This window comes from Nasonia vitripennis, chromosome 1 (assembly GCF_009193385.2).
Source record: "Nasonia vitripennis strain AsymCx chromosome 1, Nvit_psr_1.1, whole genome shotgun sequence".
NCBI classification, from domain to species: Eukaryota; Metazoa; Arthropoda; class Insecta; order Hymenoptera; family Pteromalidae; genus Nasonia; species Nasonia vitripennis.
In genome coordinates this window covers 29,535,846-29,554,424 of record NC_045757.1, presented here as the reverse complement: position 1 = coordinate 29,554,424, position 18,579 = coordinate 29,535,846, and the positions used below count along the sequence as shown (strand labels likewise).

Sequence of the window (18,579 nt, the reverse complement as noted above, 5' to 3'; positions counted from 1 at the left end):
TCAGTGTCATGAGCGAAAAATATGAGAGGGCATACGAGCGACCTGTTACTGGCATGTAACTGCCGCTGAAATATGCTCTTGCAGAGCAGTGATTTCATATTTGACTACGTGTAGGATTAGCTTCAGTGCCTTCGTATATTAATTGATTTACGTTCATATAAATCATACCTTTAGCCTTTTTCATTCATTCTTTTTGTTGCATTTTTATTTATCTGCTGTATAAATAACCTACACAAAATTATATAACTTTCTAAGATAAATGTAAATTTATTTATGCAAAAAAATATTATTGTAAATTAATAAATGTAAATTTATTTATGCAAAAAAAATATTATTGTAAATTAATAAATGTAAATTTATTCATATAAGAATAATATTATTAAATACAATTAGAAGTTCGAGAGAGCTCCGAGTATTATGACTGCTCGGGCTTAAACAAATTGCTGTCCTCTGCTGAGAGCATTACAATACCTCAGTAACGCGGTCCTACGGTTGATTGCGGGAGGGCCGCCGCCGATATCCAGGTGTGCGACTACGCGATCAAAGCGTGGGCGAACGGACCCTTCATAAATCGGTCCCGCCGCCGCCGCCCCATCGCCTACCTGGGCATCATTTGGGTCGCGCACTTAGCGGAGTGCGCGTCCCTCTCTAATCCCCAATGACCGTGTTTGTCGCACGTATATTCTGCGTATAGGCAATAAACGCGCCGTGCGGGTTTATTACCTACTGTAGGCGGCTTTCGGCTTGAGTTCGGCGACGCACACGGCACAATACTAGGGCTCTGTTTATTTCAAAATTATATCTACGTACATGCCAGACTTTAGCAAAAACCTAACACTTTCAAAAACCATTCATATATTAATAAGACACAAAATAATTATTTAACACCGATACGCAGTTTGCTCTAGCCCACCTCACTGAAAACTAAATTCCTCGTTCGCCAGCACGCGCTTCGCACACACACACACACACACACACACATACACGTCCCTTTAAAAGAGCGTAAACGTTCTCCCGCAAAGCCGAGCTTCCCGACTTCTCTCTCACTCGCGAGTTTAGCGCAGCCTGATAAAGCTGAGCTGGCAGAACAATATGGCGTCGAGAGCAGTTCCCGGAGACCTGCAACGTATCGCTTTTCACAAAAGATAATCACGGCAGCTGCTGCTGTCGGCCGAAAACAAGCGGAAACAGTCGAGTTGCTGCTCTGCAACGGCAGCACGACGCGCGCCGCGTTTAGCTGCTGCGCTTCTCTCATCCCACTCTACGCTGGTCCATAGCCGTCTCTTTCACTATCCTCCGCAGTTGATGCGACCGATGCTGCTGCTGTCGCTGCCGTGGAGTTTGTTGCCCGACGTTGGCCTGAACTGAAATTAAAGACTTTATATGGGGGTATAGCTATACACTCGCGTCAATGCACTTACCGCTTGAAGATTATTAATGTGAGAGAATCCTGATAAGAGTATGGCTATTAAAAAATTTCTTGTCAGAGTTTTTTGAGATTTCACCGTGTTAAATTGAGATTCGGAAGGTGAAAGGAATCGTTTGCGATTGACGAGGAGTACTGCTAATTGTGAAACTCGGGTATAATGAAACAACCGTAAATTTTAACGCATCATACTTTGTATTTCTTATCGCGGTTTTACGCTGGGAAGAAATTTTGCGAAAAAATATCTTGCTGCAGAGCCTCGATTGAATTTATCACAGCATTCATCTTCCGCTCGACTGTGAGTTAAGACATTAAGGAATATTATGATCATTATTGAAATAAAGAGGGAACGTTTTTTACAGCTATACATAATTGAAAAAATCATGAAGCATATCATCAGATTATTTTTGTTCGTAATGGCGTTTGTAATAAGTGCCGATGCTGTTTCTTCAATCTCCCTTCCTCTCGTCAAGACATACTGGAATGAAACTGGATCACCATCGATTTTTGGCCGAGCTCCAGGCGTAAGCAATTCATTATTTATCCAAATGCAAATTGATTTTTTTGTAATTATAAAGATTGCTGTCAGTTTCTTAGAGAAAATGCAATCACAAGACCACAACATATTAATGTGCTGAGATATCCAAGGTCATCTTCTCCATCGTTCTCAACTTGGTATCACTATTCGCAATTGAATATTGTTCTACGCAATTCTGCGCACATGCACTTCCAGCAAAGAAATCACTTACAAATATTTAACTTCTGTTTTGCTCTATTATGTCCTCTGCTTATTTGAACTCGAGCTTTTTGTAAGTAACAATATTACGATTATCGCTAATAAAATTTACTAAATCAAAGTTTATTGAATGAAAAAATACAAAAGTTGATTATAAAACCTAAAAATCGAAAACTACGAACTAATGTTTCAGTTCTTGTTACCGATACGTGTGTAATTAGACACAATAATTATAGTACCGCTATTCTTTGTCTAGACAGGCTTTAGTAACGATCGGAAAACTTAAATTTCTTGTCTGTAACTAACTCACTCTGTTCAAATAGCACGCTCTCTGCATTTGTGATATTTCGGCAGAATCGTGAAGAATAGGCCATAGAATATGCTTTAAGCCGGCCAAGCTGCCTTCCCGCGTGGTTGCTAGCGTCTTGCACGCAGGTACACAGCACTAAGGTACGCTTGCAACGCCCTCAAGCTCCTGTCACGATGCTGTTATGCGCATGCGCAGATAATTGAGTTCGCGTACCTTTTGCCAGAGAACGCAGGTAGGGCATTATAAAAGTCGGCGACGATCATAGTGCGAGCCAGTCTAGGAGCCAACGCCGAAGCATCAACATTGAATTTGCTTGGAAACATGGCAGCCGAAGAACCTTTAGAAGTTTGTCCTTTTGACAAGAGCCATCGAATTCGTGGCTCCAGGATGGCTTACCATATAAGGAGGTGTGCCAATAGCCATCCGGAAATCCAGTTAAAGATCTGCCCGTATAATAGCCGGCATATTTTGCACCCGAAGCAATTATCGGTAAGTAAATATTTTTGTTTTTGCTTCCTCCTAGATGAAGCGTTGTAATAATCAAATTTTGAGTTTCTTCTTGTAGAAAATACTTTTTGGTGTGTGAGAAGTTCAAATCAAGTGTTTTTAGAAAATGTCCGTGTGGATGTGTGTATGGATACATGTGTGTGTGTATGTGTGTGTGTATGTACACCCTAATATTTCTGCAACTACTCCGTCAATATCAATATAATTTTACATGCATATATATTTTTGGATTCTGAATTCGGGAATGACAGTTATTTTTCATTATCTCAATTATATTTTTTATGGCCATTTTTTGATTTTTGAAAATCACTATTTTGCGTTTTTTTCAATCATCTTTTCCTTCTTTGGTGCTCGGGTTCGACCGCATTGTTCGGCAGATAAAATAAAAAAGGTGATTTTTTTTTAAATTCGTATCTCTGAAACTAAACGTCATAACCTCGCGAAAATTATGTCGATGGGTCACATGTCAAACTATATTCTATGAAAATTTCAAGTGATTTGACTACTTATTTTTTTAGTAAAAAATAGAAAACTGGGAAAAATGAGTTTTTTTTGTGCCTCGGTTACGGAAGTAAAAAGGCTTTATTGCACTTTATTTTGGGAAAAAGTAGATATTTTATGTGTCTTGGCTAAGTTCATTGCGCAGCTTTCAAACCCCTATGGTTCTTAAGATATCAAGATTTCAATTTTTTTTTTAAATTTTTTAATTCATTATATCTCTAAAACGATGTAGTCAAATGCTTCAAAATTTTATTTGGTGATTTACCATAAAAAAGCTATCTGCTGCTGAAATTTTAAACGATTCCGTTGAGCGGTTATAGTGTGCACAAGGGCTAAGCGGGCTTCTTGGCCTCGTGTGGTTGCAGTACTCGTCTGCGGCTCGTAAACACCTTGCCTCGTACTGCAAACTCCACACTCGGCCTAAAAAAGCCCACTTTACGCCCTTAGTACACAATATACTATTATAGTTCAATGAATTCTTGATCTATTACGGATAAACAAAAAGAGTTGTAATAAAAAACACTAACTTTTGTTAAATATAGGACAAGATGTATTACCAAATTTTTTGGATTAGTTCAGTCTTACCACTTTGCGCAAGGAACTTTTGCAAGAACATTGATTTTTCACCATAATTAATAGTTTTTATCTAATAAATTGAGTTTTTAATAAATGAAAAAGACTCAAAATTGGTATGAAACCATCTTTTACCACTACAACTAAGTCCCTAAAATTTAAATATGTACGGAGCAATAGAAAAAAAATCGTAAAGTAGTGAAGACCCGCTTTTAGTCCGGGCGCTGGTGCCATCTGAGTGTAAATTTCGAGCTCCCTTCCGTAACTTGGAGTTTTTCTATGTTTTTTTGGGATGCTGAATCGAAATTTGTTGGTTACGAAGCCCGAATCCGTAAGTTTTTTTGTTATAAACAAATAATCGTTATTTGCAATTGAAAAAAATTAGGTTACATTATTTAGGTATTTTTGAATCGAAAGTGCTCTTACAACTTTTTTCGCAAAACGCATACTTTTTAAGTTAAAAATCAATAAATAAAGTTTTCACAAAATACGATTTGCCACGATTTTTCAACCTGGCTTCCCCGCTCACTCTCGTGAAATCTAAAAATTCAACGATTTTTAACTTAAAAAGTAAGCGTTTTGCGAAAAAAGTTGTAAGAGCGCTTTCGATTCAAAAATACCTAAATAATGTAACCTAATTTTTTTCAATTGCAAATAACGATTATTTGTTTATTGCAAATCAGTAATTTGTTTCCTCTCTTAAAAAAATGATGGACTTGGTTGTGAAGCCTTTAATACGTGATTCTGATTGGTTGCTATGGTCGGTTGCCTAGGTAACAGATGAGAACCCGCACGCTTTAAATTCATAACCCTCATAACAGTCATAACCCTGGTAGAAATTTTTCAGGTGTTTAAAATAAAATGAAATGAGGTTAAATAGTATGAAATCTGAATAGCGGATTCAGAAAAAAATATATGCAATATTACCAACAAGAAATCTTGATAAATTAATCATTACCAAAAGTGTAGTATTGAAACATGTGCATTGAAAAGTGTCACCCTAACCCTATTTGAAGTAGGTAATAATGTGTGTGTGTGTGTATGTTATTTAGTTTTTTTTTAAATATAAGTGAGAAGTGCAATTAAAAGAATAAAAAGTATAAAGATATATTGTGTCTCCGTGCCCAAAGTCGCTCACGGTGAGGTTTAAGAAGTGAATTTAAAGAAAAGTTCAGTATCCGAGTCAGTGAATTTGAGTTTATCACTACAATGCCCTTTAAATTTTAAAATATGTAATCTAGATAATTGAACTGTTTTCATTCATATTTTCACACCAACGGCAATGTGAATTTTTTAATTTAGCGGCTCACATTTTGCTTATAGACAGTCACGCAGTAACTACTATCTCTAGCACATTGTATTTCCGGTTTCCAGTGTATTTTTACCTGGAGAAAATGATAAATATTTTGGCTTTTTTGTTAAGGCATTAATGAGAATATTTACTTTTAATAGTTGTGAGAGATTTTGAGATTTTTCCATTGCATTGCATTTGCTCTCATTTAAAAACTAATTTCTAGAGAGCTCATTTTTTGCATATATATTTCTGTTTTGGTTGTGAAAATATTTAAAGTTGAATTGACCTTAACTGAAATACTTTTGATTTCGACTTCAACACCCATGATAATTATTTAGTCGTATAAGTTATTCACATCAGTGTCGGAATCGAAATAAAAAGTATTTCAGTTAAGGTTAATTGAACTTTGTATATTGTTTCATTGACACAAAATAAATCTATATGTAAAAAATGCGCTCTCTAGACCCGTTAGTTTTCGAATGAGAGCAAATGCAAAAATAGAGAAATAGGCATCGATCTCAAAATCTCTCACGACTGTTAAGAGTTAAAATTCTTATTAATGTCTTGACAAGAAAGGCAAAATATTTATCACTTTCTTCATGTAAAAATACACTGAAAACCAAAAATACAATGTGCTAGAGATAGTATTTACTGCGTAATTGCCTATAAGCAAAATGTGACCCGCCAAATTAAAAAATTCACATGTGCCTCAATGTGAAAATATGAATGAAAACAGTTAAATTAAAATCATCTGGATTACATGTTTTTATAGGTAGCATATCAAGTATCTGTGTAAAATTTCAATTGCCTAGCTTTTTTACAATGCAAATGAATAGGGTTGTAATAATAGGCTTATACTCACTGACTCTTCTACTGAACTTTTCTTCAAATTCACTTCTCAGACCTTAACGACAACGACTTTGGGCGTTGTTAATATATTTATATTAAAAGTATTACAGAATATGGTAACATATGGTAGGTAATATGGTAAAAATATTAGCAGAAATTAGTGTACCCAAAACTTATGTTGTTTTTTCTACCAGGGTTATTAGACATAGATAGAATAAGGAGCGCGCGAAGCGCGCCTTCATTCCTAGTATAACAAAAAAACTTACGGATTCGGGCTTCGTAGCCAACACATTTCGATTCAGCATCCCAAAAAACATAGAAAAACTACAAGTTACTGAGGGGAGCTCGAAATTTATACTCAGATGGCACCAGCGCCCGGTCTACTTATGCGATCTAAGGTCTATATTTTATTAAGTCTATATTTTATTATCTATCAATGTGGAAATGTGCCTTGAAATGGCACGGTCTACCGAATCTTAATTCGACAGGCCAGTAAGGCGAAATAATAACACTTGATGTGGAATAAAGTATTTATATTTTCTCTGGTATATAAGGTAATCTGTAGCTGTCGAGCGTTCGAGAGAGACTCCTGCTTCCTGATTTTGCTGTCCTCGGTCTGCTGGGGGTAGTTTTGGAGAGGGAAAGTTTTGCTTGCTAGAATATCGGAAGGAAATGCATTTTAATTGGCGGAACGGTTTAGGAGGAGGAGTTTTGGGCCTGAAGGAGTGTGCGTGCGGGTTTTTCCGAAGTCTTCTAAAAAAGTGTCCAGATGTGGGCTTGAGTCGCGCGCGGGGCGCGCGTAGTTGGCCAAAAAAAGGGTCTGGTCATAAACTGGTCAAGATCCGAGCCGTCCGGAGTCCAGAAGTTGTGCAGATGTGCTTCTACGCTGTGCTCTTCGTCGCGCTGGCGATGGGTCGTCCTAAGCCGCGCTCGTCGTCGCGTCGGTTATGGGCCGTCATAAAGAGGGTCTCTGGTTGGGCTCGGCTCTTTGGAAGGAATGTGTGGGATTTATGAATGTGGATTTGAGGAGAGTCGGAGATATTTGTGTGAGGTAGGATTTCAGTCTTCTCGATGGTCTCGATTTACATATTGCTTATTTTGACTTAATTTACTATTGATACGTATATGATGATGATTTACAAATTTATAACACACGACAGTTCATACTCCCCCCCTTGAGAGGGTAGCGATCAATACTTAATTAATTTTGAGTTTACTTATTGTTTCTTGTTTTTCTAAGTTATCGTCTATGGGAAGAACGGCAATCTTGGAGGTTGGTCTTTTTTTAAGTCCGTGTTTCGTTCTGACTGTTACTACGCGGATAATTTTGTCGGCTCCTGGATGTACATCCGTAATAATACCCATATTCCATTGCATCGGTGATGTGTTGTCCTCTTTGATCAATACGACTAGGTCTTTAGTCAATTTTGGTTCTGCCGCCGATTTGTTGTGACGTATATTCAATTCGTTTAAGTATTCTTTATTCCATCTCTCCCAAAATTGTTGTTTGAGTTTTGACATACTTTCCCATGCGCTTAAGCGATTGTCTGGTATTTTCGTATAATTTTGTTCTGGTAGACCTTTGAGTGAATCGCCAATTAAGAAGTGACCAGGTGTAATTGCTGATAAATCGTTAATATCGGATGATATGCGAGTTATTGGTCGAGAGTTTAATATTGCTTCTATTTCAATGGAAAACGTGTTAAATTCAGCTAAGGTAAATCTTTTGTCGGCCGCTACTCTTTTAAAATGATGTTTGAATTGTTTGACTGAAATTTCCCATAAGCCACCAAAGTTTGGCGAATGAGGCGGAATGAAATGCCACTCTATTTTGTTACTATTGGTAAATTTTTCTAAATTTATTTTTAATTGTTGTGAGTTTAGTAATTCGTATAGTTCATTCAGTTTGTTATGTGCACCTCGGAAGTTAGTACCGTTGTCCGAGTAGATAGTTCCCGGTAAACCGCGTCTCGATACAAATCGTCGTAAAGCTGCTATAAAACCTTCCGTAGATAGATCTTCGACTACTTCTATGTGGATTGCTTTGACTGTCATGCATACAAATATTGCGACGTAAATTTTTATGAATTTTTGATTTCGATATCGCTTTTCCTTTATAAAGAACGGACCGCAGTAATCTACACCTACATTATAAAATGGTCTAGATTGTGTTACTCTCACTTGCGGAAGGTCACCCATTTTATACTGGCATAATTGCGGATTTGCACGAAAACATATTGTGCATTTTCGGATATTTTTTCTAATTTGGTTGCGTCCGTCGATCGGCCAATAGTTCTCTCGGATTGCGTAAAGAGTATTTTGAATTCCCGTGTGAAAGTGCGCAGTGTGATAATGTTGAATAATTAAGTCCGTGAAAAAGTTATTTTTTGATAGGAGTATGGGATGACGTTTTGAAAAGGGTGCAATTGCCTTTCTGATTCTACCGCCTACTCTAAGAATGTTTTCTTCATCGATGAATGGATCTAGTGATGCTAAGGAACTTTTCTCATTCAATGGTTTATTTGCCTTTAGTGACGCAATGTCATTTGCAAACACGGATCCCTGAACTAACCGAATAACGGCATTTTCTGCTTTTTGTAAGTCTTTGATGCGCATGTCCCGGATTTTGGTATTTGTACGATATTTTTTCGGCAGTCGGAGGCATAATGCGAATATACGTTTTAATTTCATCAAGGATGTCTGATTTTCTATTATTTTTAAAAGATGTGCGCAATATGAATCGGATTTAGTTACGAAGCAATGTGCTTTTTTGATTTCTGGAATTTCGGTTAATCCGATAATATGCGATTCTGGCCACTCAGTTTCGTTTTGTTGTAGCCATGGAGGGCCGTGTAGCCATATCTCGTTGTTGAGAAAATCGTTTGGAAGTTGACCTTTTGATAGAGCGTCGGCAGGATTGTCTTCTGATCTGATGTGTCTCCATGCATGAATCTCGGTTTTTAATTGAATGTCGGCCACTCGATTTGCCACAAACGTTTTTAACGTCGGAGGTGCTGTGTTGATCCAATGTAGTGTTATGCTCGAATCACACCAAAAATATGTTCGATCGACTTGAATGCGAATTGATCGAATAGTGTGCACATATAAATTGGCTAATAACTGCGCGCCGCATAACTCTAACCGAGGTAATGACCGTGTTTTTACTGGCGCGACGCGTGATTTTGAACAGATTAGGGTGATTTTATAATTGCCAAATGTGTCCTTTGATCTCATATAGATACATGCACCGTATCCAGTTTCGCTCGCGTCACTAAAGCCGTGAATTTGTATTTCATTGGCGTCGTTTGTCAAAATGTGTCGATTGAATGACATGTCTGGTAGGCAGCTTAATTGTAGACAAAACTCATTCCATTGATAGTATATGTCATTCGGTACTGTTTCATCCCAGTCGATTTTGGCTTTCCAGATGTCTTGCATGATTTTTTTTGCAAAGAGGATAATTGGTCCTAGTAGTCCAAGGGGATCGAAGATTTTTGCTATTTCGGACAATATTTTTCTTTTGGTGAATCTCTCAGTGACCGATATGGGTTTAATTTTGTATACGAAAGAGTCCGTTTTGGCGCGCCAGCGAATGCCTAGTGTTTTAAGGGTGTTGTCGTTGCTCAAGTCGAAATTAGCGTCCAAATTTTTTGACTCGATGTCGCTTAATATATTTGGATCATTTGCTGCCCACTGTCGCATGTTCATACCGGCGGTCCTTAGGACTTGCGTCATTTGCGTGCAAATTGATCGGGCTTCTTCGACGGAATTCGTTCCCGTTAACATGTTATCGACGTACATGTCTCTCTTTAATATTTTGGCGGCGAGTGGAAATCGTTCTTGTTCATCGTCCGCGAGTTGATGTAGGCATCGAATAGCCAAAAAGGGTGCGGCTGTTACTCCGAATGTTACTGTGTTGAGCACAAATTCTCTAATCTCGTCGTTTACAAACCACAAGATTTTCTGATATTTCCTATCGCTGTCTCGAACGAGAAATTGTCGATACATTTTTTCGATGTCAGCTAAGATTACATACGTGTGCGTTCGAAATCGTAGTAGGAGAGTGATTAAATCGTCTTGAATAGTAGGGCCAACGAGTAGGCAGTCGTTAAGTGAGCATCCGCCATCTGAGGGTGTCACCGACGCGTTGAAAACTACTCGCAGCATCGTTGTCAGACTATCGAGTTTAGGAACTCCGTGGTGTGGCAAATAAAATCCGTCGTCTCCGATGGTCTCTACGAGGGTCATGTGGCCTAATTTTAGATATTCTTCGATGACCTTTGTATATTCGCGTTTGTACTCGTGATCTCGTTGAAATCTTTTTCTCAAATATTATAGTTGTTTCAACGCCGTTTGCTTGGAATTGCCTAATTTACCCTTCGTCTTATCGAACGGCAATGCGACGATGTATCTGCCATCTTTACTGCGTTTTACGTGAGTTATGAAGTGTTCTTCACAATATAACTCGTCCTTTGACAATGTGCGTTCCTCGTCGAGCTTCTCCTCTAATCTCCAAAATCGCTCTAAGTCGAAAGGTAAACTAGTGACAAGGCAACGAGACGATTTCGATAAGTTAGTTGATTCTAGATTTCCGCCCAGGATCCAGCCGAGTTTGGTTTTTTGTAAAATTAGATTATCGTTGTTGAGTATCTTTAGTTGTCCGGGGCAGAGTATTGATAAAGTGGGACCGGATCCGATTAGCATGTCTACGGATGCTGGTTTTTCAAAATGTGGATCTGCTAATTTGAGTTGCTTCGGAATATTTAGTCGGTTCCTCGGGACCGGTTCGTTGGGTACGAGATCGGTTATTTCTTTGACAACAAAGCAAGTCAGTGATTTTTTAAATTCTGAATGAATTGACCGGAACGTGATATCGGTGAGGTAGCTGGCAGTGGTATTTAAATTGTTCATAGCGGTTATGGTCAATGAGCATGGCGATTTAGTTAATTTTAATTTGTTGCACAGGTTTTCGGTTATGAAATTCGCGGTAGAGCAGGTGTCTAATAATACTCGACACGTTATATCCGATCCTGATTTGCCGAGGATTTTCACTGTTGCGCTGGGCATGAGATCGTAAGTCGGCGAAAGATTTGTTGCATAGCAATGTTTTAATTGGTTATAATTAGATAGTCATGCTTTGGCTTGATCAATCTCTGGATCGCTTGTCGAAGGCAGGTCTTGCGACGATGGGAATGTCAGCGTGCCTGCGTTTGAGTTAGTCGATTTTGGTACGTGCAACAATGAGTTGTGTTTTAAGTTGCATATTCTACAATTTCCGCGACGGCATTCGTCTCGATGGTATTTTAAGCAATTTTTACATAAATTTGCGTCCTGTACTAGTTGGATTCTTTGAAAAACGTTTAAACTTCGGAATTTGTCGCATCGGAAAAGATCGTGGTCTTCGTGTGCACACGCTGGGCACTTTTTTCTCGCGGTTACGAAGGTTTTTGCCGAAGATCCAAACTCGAATTTGCGGACCTTTGCCGGCGGACCCTGATGAGTATAAGTTTTGTAACTTGTCGTTTTCCCGTCGTCCTTGGACAACGTTGCTGCCGTTTTGTATAAAAACTCGATCATTTCCTCTAGAGTCGGAATTTTGTCGCGGTCCAGTGTCTCTGTCCATTTTGCGCGGATATTTTTACTTAGTCTTTCTTCGAGGAGTTGAACTACGATTTGCGGTGTCACGGCAATTTTTAAACTCGCCAGTGATTCTATGTGCTGTTGTGCCTTGTCCGCTAGAGTCTCAACTTCCTTGGAATTATCTCTTTCCATTTTAGGTAAATTAAGTAGCAGAGAAATGTGTCGCATTACTATTGTGCCTTTATTTTCATATGCCTTTTCTAATAAACTCCATGCTCGAGGATAGTTTTCCGCGGTCGTAGCGAAGATTTCGATCTTGTTTAAAGCCTCGTTGGTGACTGCCGATTTTAAATAATGTAACTTCTCGACGTCTGAGAAGTCGTCATTGTCGTGTATAAGTGATATGAATGACTGTTTGAATGAAAGCCACCCTTCAGACCGACCATCGAATTGCGGGAGTGGCGCTTGTTGTACTTTAATTTTGCGTTTTCTACTTCGCGAACTTGCGTCGCCGGTCGTCGATGCGGAGCCTGCTTGGCTATTGCTTACCCCGGCATGGATTTGATCTATCTCAGCAAGATGCGTGTGAGCCTTACCAACGGTTTGATGGTACGTGTTTAAAATAGTTAGTTTCTCTATAGTGTTGTCTTCCGATGGTTCTAAGATATCAATTTCGTCGCAAACTTGATCAAACTGCTCGAATAACGCATGTACGCGATCCGTGCGCGACCGTAACTCGCCATGTTGCGTTTCTTTGTCGAAAGAGTCCAAGAAAGATTTTAACGATTCGATTTCGAATTTAATCGTATTGCGGCGTGTTTTAACAAACTGAATGTGCTGTACGTTTTCCATTGTGTTATATATTTTTTTTTTCGCGTTCTGGTCTACTTCGATATTTATCAAATTGCGTTTCACTCAAATGTCTTACCTTGATAGTATTGGAGTCGGGCGACTGCTCGATGACGTCTTAGTGTTGACGTTGGATAGATGTTGAATCGATTGAAGATCAGATCGTTCTGAAGGGTCAGCCAAGCGAGGACTGCGTATGTGGTTTGCTGAGTCGTTGACGAGTCAGCGAAGTTGAAATGCGTTTGAGCTTGTTGTATCTCGAATTGGACAGCCAAGCGAGGACTGCCTCCTGAAGTTTCGTGTGATTTTAATTGCACAGTCAAGCGAGTACTGGCTTGAATTTGTTTTCGTTTGTCTGAAACTTGTGGGTTGATCTGACTCTTGCAGAGGTTTGGCGATATAGTGTAGACTGACTGCGCAGTCGGTAGCCTGATGTGAAAGTTGTCGATGTATGCGATGTTGATTTGTGATCTCGTTAGCTTGCTCTCCTTTCTTACGAGCGTAATCGTCGTAGATGTTCACAGAGCGTAGCTTCCTTGTTGATCACTGACACTTTTCACTTCAGCTAATATCCGGCTCGAAGGACCATGTGGAAATGTGCCTTGAAATGGCACGGTCTACCGAATCTTAATTCGACAGGCCAGTAAGGCGAAATAATAACACTTGATGTGGAATAAAGTATTTATATTTTCTCTGGTATATAAGGTAATCTGTAGCTGTCGAGCGTTCGAGAGAGACTCCTGCTTCCTGATTTTGCTGTCCTCGGTCTGCTGGGGGTAGTTTTGGAGAGGGAAAGTTTTGCTTGCTAGAATATCGGAAGGAAATGCATTTTAATTGGCGGAACGGTTTAGGAGGAGGAGTTTTGGGCCTGAAGGAGTGTGCGTGCGGGTTTTTCCGAAGTCTTCTAAAAAAGTGTCCAGATGTGGGCTTGAGTCGCGCGCGGGGCGCGCGTAGTTGGCCAAAAAAAGGGTCTGGTCATAAACTGGTCAAGATCCGAGCCGTCCGGAGTCCAGAAGTTGTGCAGATGTGCTTCTACGCTGTGCTCTTCGTCGCGCTGGCGATGGGTCGTCCTAAGCCGCGCTCGTCGTCGCGTCGGTTATGGGCCGTCATAAAGAGGGTCTCTGGTTGGGCTCGGCTCTTTGGAAGGAATGTGTGGGATTTATGAATGTGGATTTGAGGAGAGTCGGAGATATTTGTGTGAGGTAGGATTTCAGTCTTCTCGATGGTCTCGATTTACATATTGCTTATTTTGACTTAATTTACTATTGATACGTATATGATGATGATTTACAAATTTATAACACACGACAGTTCAATCAACTATATTTTATTAAGTCATGCTATCTAAGTAAACGAATTAAAATACATTGTTTATATTAACAAGGCAATAGTGCAAAATGTCTTGTCTAACAAAATTAAACTTAAAATATACCTATTGAAACATTTTTTGTGGCTTCGAGTACATAAATAAACATTTTTTAGTTATTGAATTTAAATTATTTTTAGGCTTTTGGCATTTTCAAAAAGAATACATATCAATAGATTTTGATTTATAGTTCAGAAGCTATTCAAAAAAATCCAATCGTACATACAAATCTTGAAAACTAAATTTAAGCACATTAACTGTAAAGGAGCTGTGTATAGCGCCTATTACAGTAAGCGGTTATTTAACTAATTTCTAAGCGATTCACTAATGTTATCACTTAAATAAGCAATTGGCAAGCCATTTCTTCCAGGGTATATTCGAAGTTAACTTAAATTAGTAAATACTTTCAGGAACATCTGAGATCATGTCCAACTAAGGAGTTTGCAAATCCGGATAAAATAGTTGAGACAACGCCAGAAACATCTGGTGTTATAATTCCAGTTCAGCCTGAATTTGTGGCTGTGGATGAAGCGGTGGAAGCCTGGGTCGTAAGTTGTTCTTTATTAATTATAAAACATTAATTTCTATTTTCGATGAATTTTTCCTGAATATTTTCAACATAACTTTCGATCAACAGGTCGATGAAGGTCCCAGTCCACTGGAAGGAGTCCGAGAAAGACGGAACGCTGAGCGGCTATTCAGACAGGTTCGGAGGTCAAAAAAGAGAAATTGACTTATGCATAGATATCTCTTACATTATTGAAATAAATGTTTATTTTACCTGCAAATAATCATTTTATTTAAAATACCCATAATTGATTTCATAAACAGCCCAAAGAAATCCAAAATTTGAACCTACTTATTGCATTTTTTTCCAGTTATCGTGCGCTATAGAAAAATGAATTTCCTTAGTTTTTGTTTTTTAGGCACAACCGCGACAGGGAAGTGCCTTATAGTTTTGTCATCGAAAAATGTGTGAGATGCGATATCTCACGCAATTTTCGACCTATCGGGCTGAAATTTTGGGAGAAGTCTCCTCTCGCACAAACCTAAAAACTAATTTGTTTTTTTATTCCGATCGTCTACGTTTTTTAAAAATGCGGGCACAATTTGTTCAATTTTTGCGTGTTTTTAGAAAAATTTTGTTATTACACGATTATCTCGGTGCGACTTTTATCAATCGGGCTAAAAATTTATGTGCGAACTCCCTTTGTAATAGTAAGGTGCTAAATTTATTTTGGGATTGATCCTGCGTATATACGCAGAATGCGGTCACATCAAAAAATTGCTAAAAACGGTTTTTTTGGCTCTAACTCAAATTCCATGCATTCTACAAAAAAAAAAAAATTAAAGAGAAAAGTTGTAGATCTCGAAGAAATACAACTTTTTACTATTGACACTTTAGAGTGAAAATGCTTTTTATTCGAGTTAACAGGCCAAAATCGATTTTTTTATAGCAATAAACCAGTATTTATCAAAAAACATTGAGGCTATATATTTTACATAAAAACCTTAAATATAAAAGTTGTAGATATTTTGAAAACACTACTTTTTACCGTGACAAACATTTTTTCAAAAAGCTTATACATAAACAACAACCGTAGAAACGATTTTTGGTAGATATAATTGAATACCAATTTCGGTGTGACACGCGAAGCGTGTGCCGTCAGCGGTCGTGCCTTACACGCAAAACGCGAAACGCTTCGCGCGCCTTGCATCGCGAAGCGATTCAAGTAAGCCACCGCGGCCGTAAGGCTGCGTGTGGCGCGCTAGTTTGTCTCCGAATCTGCTTCATGAAATGGCTTTAAATTGTAGTGTTGCATAGTTCTAATAACCTTCATTGATCACGTTTTTTTAGAAAGGTTTGACATTTAGTTTCCGAGTTAAAACGGTTCCCAAAAATCGCATTTCATGGTGTATAATAAAAGAACGACAAACGATAATATTGATTCTCCACGGTAACAAATAGGTAATTTTATTCTCTTTCAAAAAAATTCAGCAAAAGAACCCTATTCACTCAGTCCGAGCCGTGCAAAACGCATGATTTGCAAGCTTCGCGGTCCCGTTCTCCACCGACTGCAAGTGTTCAAGATCACAAGGTCTGCCGCGTGACGAACTTGTTCGGCCGCGTTAGCAAATCGAATTGTTTTTATTTCTCCCCGTCTTGCTTCTGTATGCCTTAGCCGTTCTCCCGCTGCTCGATCACGCGTACCTCCAAAAAGCCTCGAGGTTAGTGTATTGCCTGGCGCAGTTCCAAAGCTGCGCTTTCTATGTACTCTCACTTAGCTTTTTTTATTTTTATTCGCGCGACACTCTTGCCCCTCAGTCAAATTAGTCTGCGTAGGCAGAGAGGGGGGGGGGGGACGAAAATAAAATTTATTAGGTTCTTTCGCGCGCGAGAGGCATAATTTAATATTTGGGTACTTGAAATGGTAATGCAAGAAGGGAGATTCACTTTTTCCGCTCCCGGCAATGCCGATAAGTTTGATCCCTAAATCCGCCCCAGTACGGATAAAGTGTTTTTATCGGCTTATCATAAGTTTGCTAAGGGGCGATGGAAGTTATTGTTTCGCGGCATAGCTGTCTGCGCTTTCGTTCGGGTTTTGTAAATTTTTTAAAAAGCAGCTGCGATTAAGGCTAATTCCTCTTTTCGCGGATAAGAAGTTTTGATTTTATTCAGTTATCTAATTTTTCAAACAAAATATTCGGTGTACTCCCCTCTCTACTCTCCCTCTTGTTCTAAAAATAAACGCGCGTTGCTTTAACTACGCATCGCAAGTATCAATAATCGATTAATTGATTAAACCTGTCTTATCTGACTAGAAAAAAGAATCTTTGACATTTATTTACCTACTCCCATACACTGTCTCGTCCGTTGTCTCGGCTCTCTGCATGAAGCATACATTTGCCGTGTCTCATTGTTCTCAGGCGCCAACGTACAACAACCAAACTTCTAATCGCGCGATAAATTGAGTGGTGAAGAGGCACACAAGGAAACTATGCACACACGGAATCAAGCGCGAAAATCAATAGGTGGAATGTCCAATGACAGCTAATACCCGTAATTCATTTCGTAACAGCGGCAGCGTTGGCGGCGGCGTCGCTCTTTGTTCGCGAGTCGTGTTCTTCTCGAGTTCTTTTTTTCGACCCTCGCCTAATCGCTCGACTGCGTGAAAAAATGCTCCAGGCACACGAGAATTTCCGACGTTGTTATCGATGGGATATAGGGGGCGAATTTAATTTTGAATGAGAGAGAGAGAGAGAGAGAGAGAAAAAACGAGATGTTTTGCATGTCAGACGGGAGTACTGCGTAAAATATTTCGCATTGAATCCAGAGAGAAAATTTAGTCTGTCTGCGGGAACATTTGGGCAACCGCGTGTTTCATTGCAGCGAGAGAGTGTAAATTTAAATATAAAAGATTATATATTTGGAAAGGTTTTATCCCAGGCCCTAGGAGTAACACAGGCGGAGCAACAAGCTCAAGTCATAACTCCTAAACACTATAAAAGCAATATACTCTATTTTATGTTATATAATTATTGATTCTTTAGAAAACCGGCCTGCACAGTCAATCTCTCATTCTCTCATATATTTAGCAGACTACGCCTCTATATCGCTCAAGCAATGAGCCGTAAAATTTTTCAAAATCATGACTTTCAATTAGTCAAGCTGCAATCAAATGCTCGCCCACTAATTGTCAAACATCCGTTACAATACTCACAGCCGCGAAACGAAAGCCAACTGCTGTCGCGCAACGCTACATTAATTCCTCTCCGCGGCACGTCACGAAAGCAAACATTGATTATAATTTCATCACGATCAATTATACCGTAGAGAATAAAATTTCCAGCCTGGAAAAACGAGCTTGTCACGATGAGCCTGCACAATACGAAGAGTATCATCACACGCGAGAGCCTTGGAGAGGAAACGAAGAAGAGGAAGAAACGAAATATCGCTTTCCCTTTTTCTAAACTTGCGCCGCGAGAGATCATTAAGGGGTCAAGCCTGGGTTAAATCCTGCAAAAAAACAAAAAGATATTCTTCTTACCAAAAAATTTTTGATTTGATGTAATTTGAAAAAAAAAATTCTATTGAAAATATATAAAATATACACCATTTTTATCGAAAAAAAACATGTATATACCTTGTATTTGATTTATATTTTTTAGCAATGTCTCTCGATCGGTCCGAGGGGGCATGTTTAAGGTACATTTTAAGCCCGTATAGAGTAAAGAAGACGGTCCGGATCTTTCAAAAAGCCGTGGCAAGTGACTAAAAACACTTATTTATATAGTGAAATGTCATGAATTTTGGTCAATGATTTTACAAGGTATATACATGTTTTTTTTTCGATAAAAATGGTGTATATTTTATATATTTTCAATAGAATTTTTTTTTCAAATTACATCAAATCAAAAATTTTTTGGTAAGAAGAATATCTTTTTGTTTTTTTGCAAGATTTAACCCAGGCTTGATCCCTTAACTCTTGGCGCGGTGAATCTAATATAACCAAGAGTCTACATGGCCACGTACATTTATAATACACACACACGCACACACAGACTGCACGGGATTGATATATTATTA

General features: G+C 38.8%; 1 protein-coding gene across 1 annotated transcript; it reads left to right on the top strand.

The window, feature by feature from the left end:
* Positions 1-2,732: 2,732 nt before the first annotated feature.
* LOC116415770 (gametocyte-specific factor 1-like) lies at positions 2,733-14,779 on the top strand. The gene is made up of 3 exons (XM_031920935.1): positions 2,733-2,961; positions 14,402-14,539; positions 14,629-14,779. Exons 1-3 carry the CDS (start codon positions 2,794-2,796, stop codon positions 14,722-14,724), a joined length of 402 nt encoding a protein of 133 aa, XP_031776795.1. The 5' UTR covers positions 2,733-2,793; the 3' UTR covers positions 14,725-14,779.
* The last annotated feature ends 3,800 nt before the right edge of the window (positions 14,780-18,579 follow it).

Excerpts from the sequence above, each read along its gene's own strand:
- LOC116415770 (XM_031920935.1), top strand. The coding sequence starts at position 2,794 with ATGGCAGCCGAAGAACCTTTAGAAGTTTGTCCTTTTGACAAGAGCCAT. Across the intron at positions 2,962-14,401 it reads TGCACCCGAAGCAATTATCG|GAACATCTGAGATCATGTCC; the intron begins GTAAGTAAATAT and ends AAATACTTTCAG. Across the intron at positions 14,540-14,628 it reads AAGCGGTGGAAGCCTGGGTC|GTCGATGAAGGTCCCAGTCC; the intron begins GTAAGTTGTTCT and ends TTCGATCAACAG.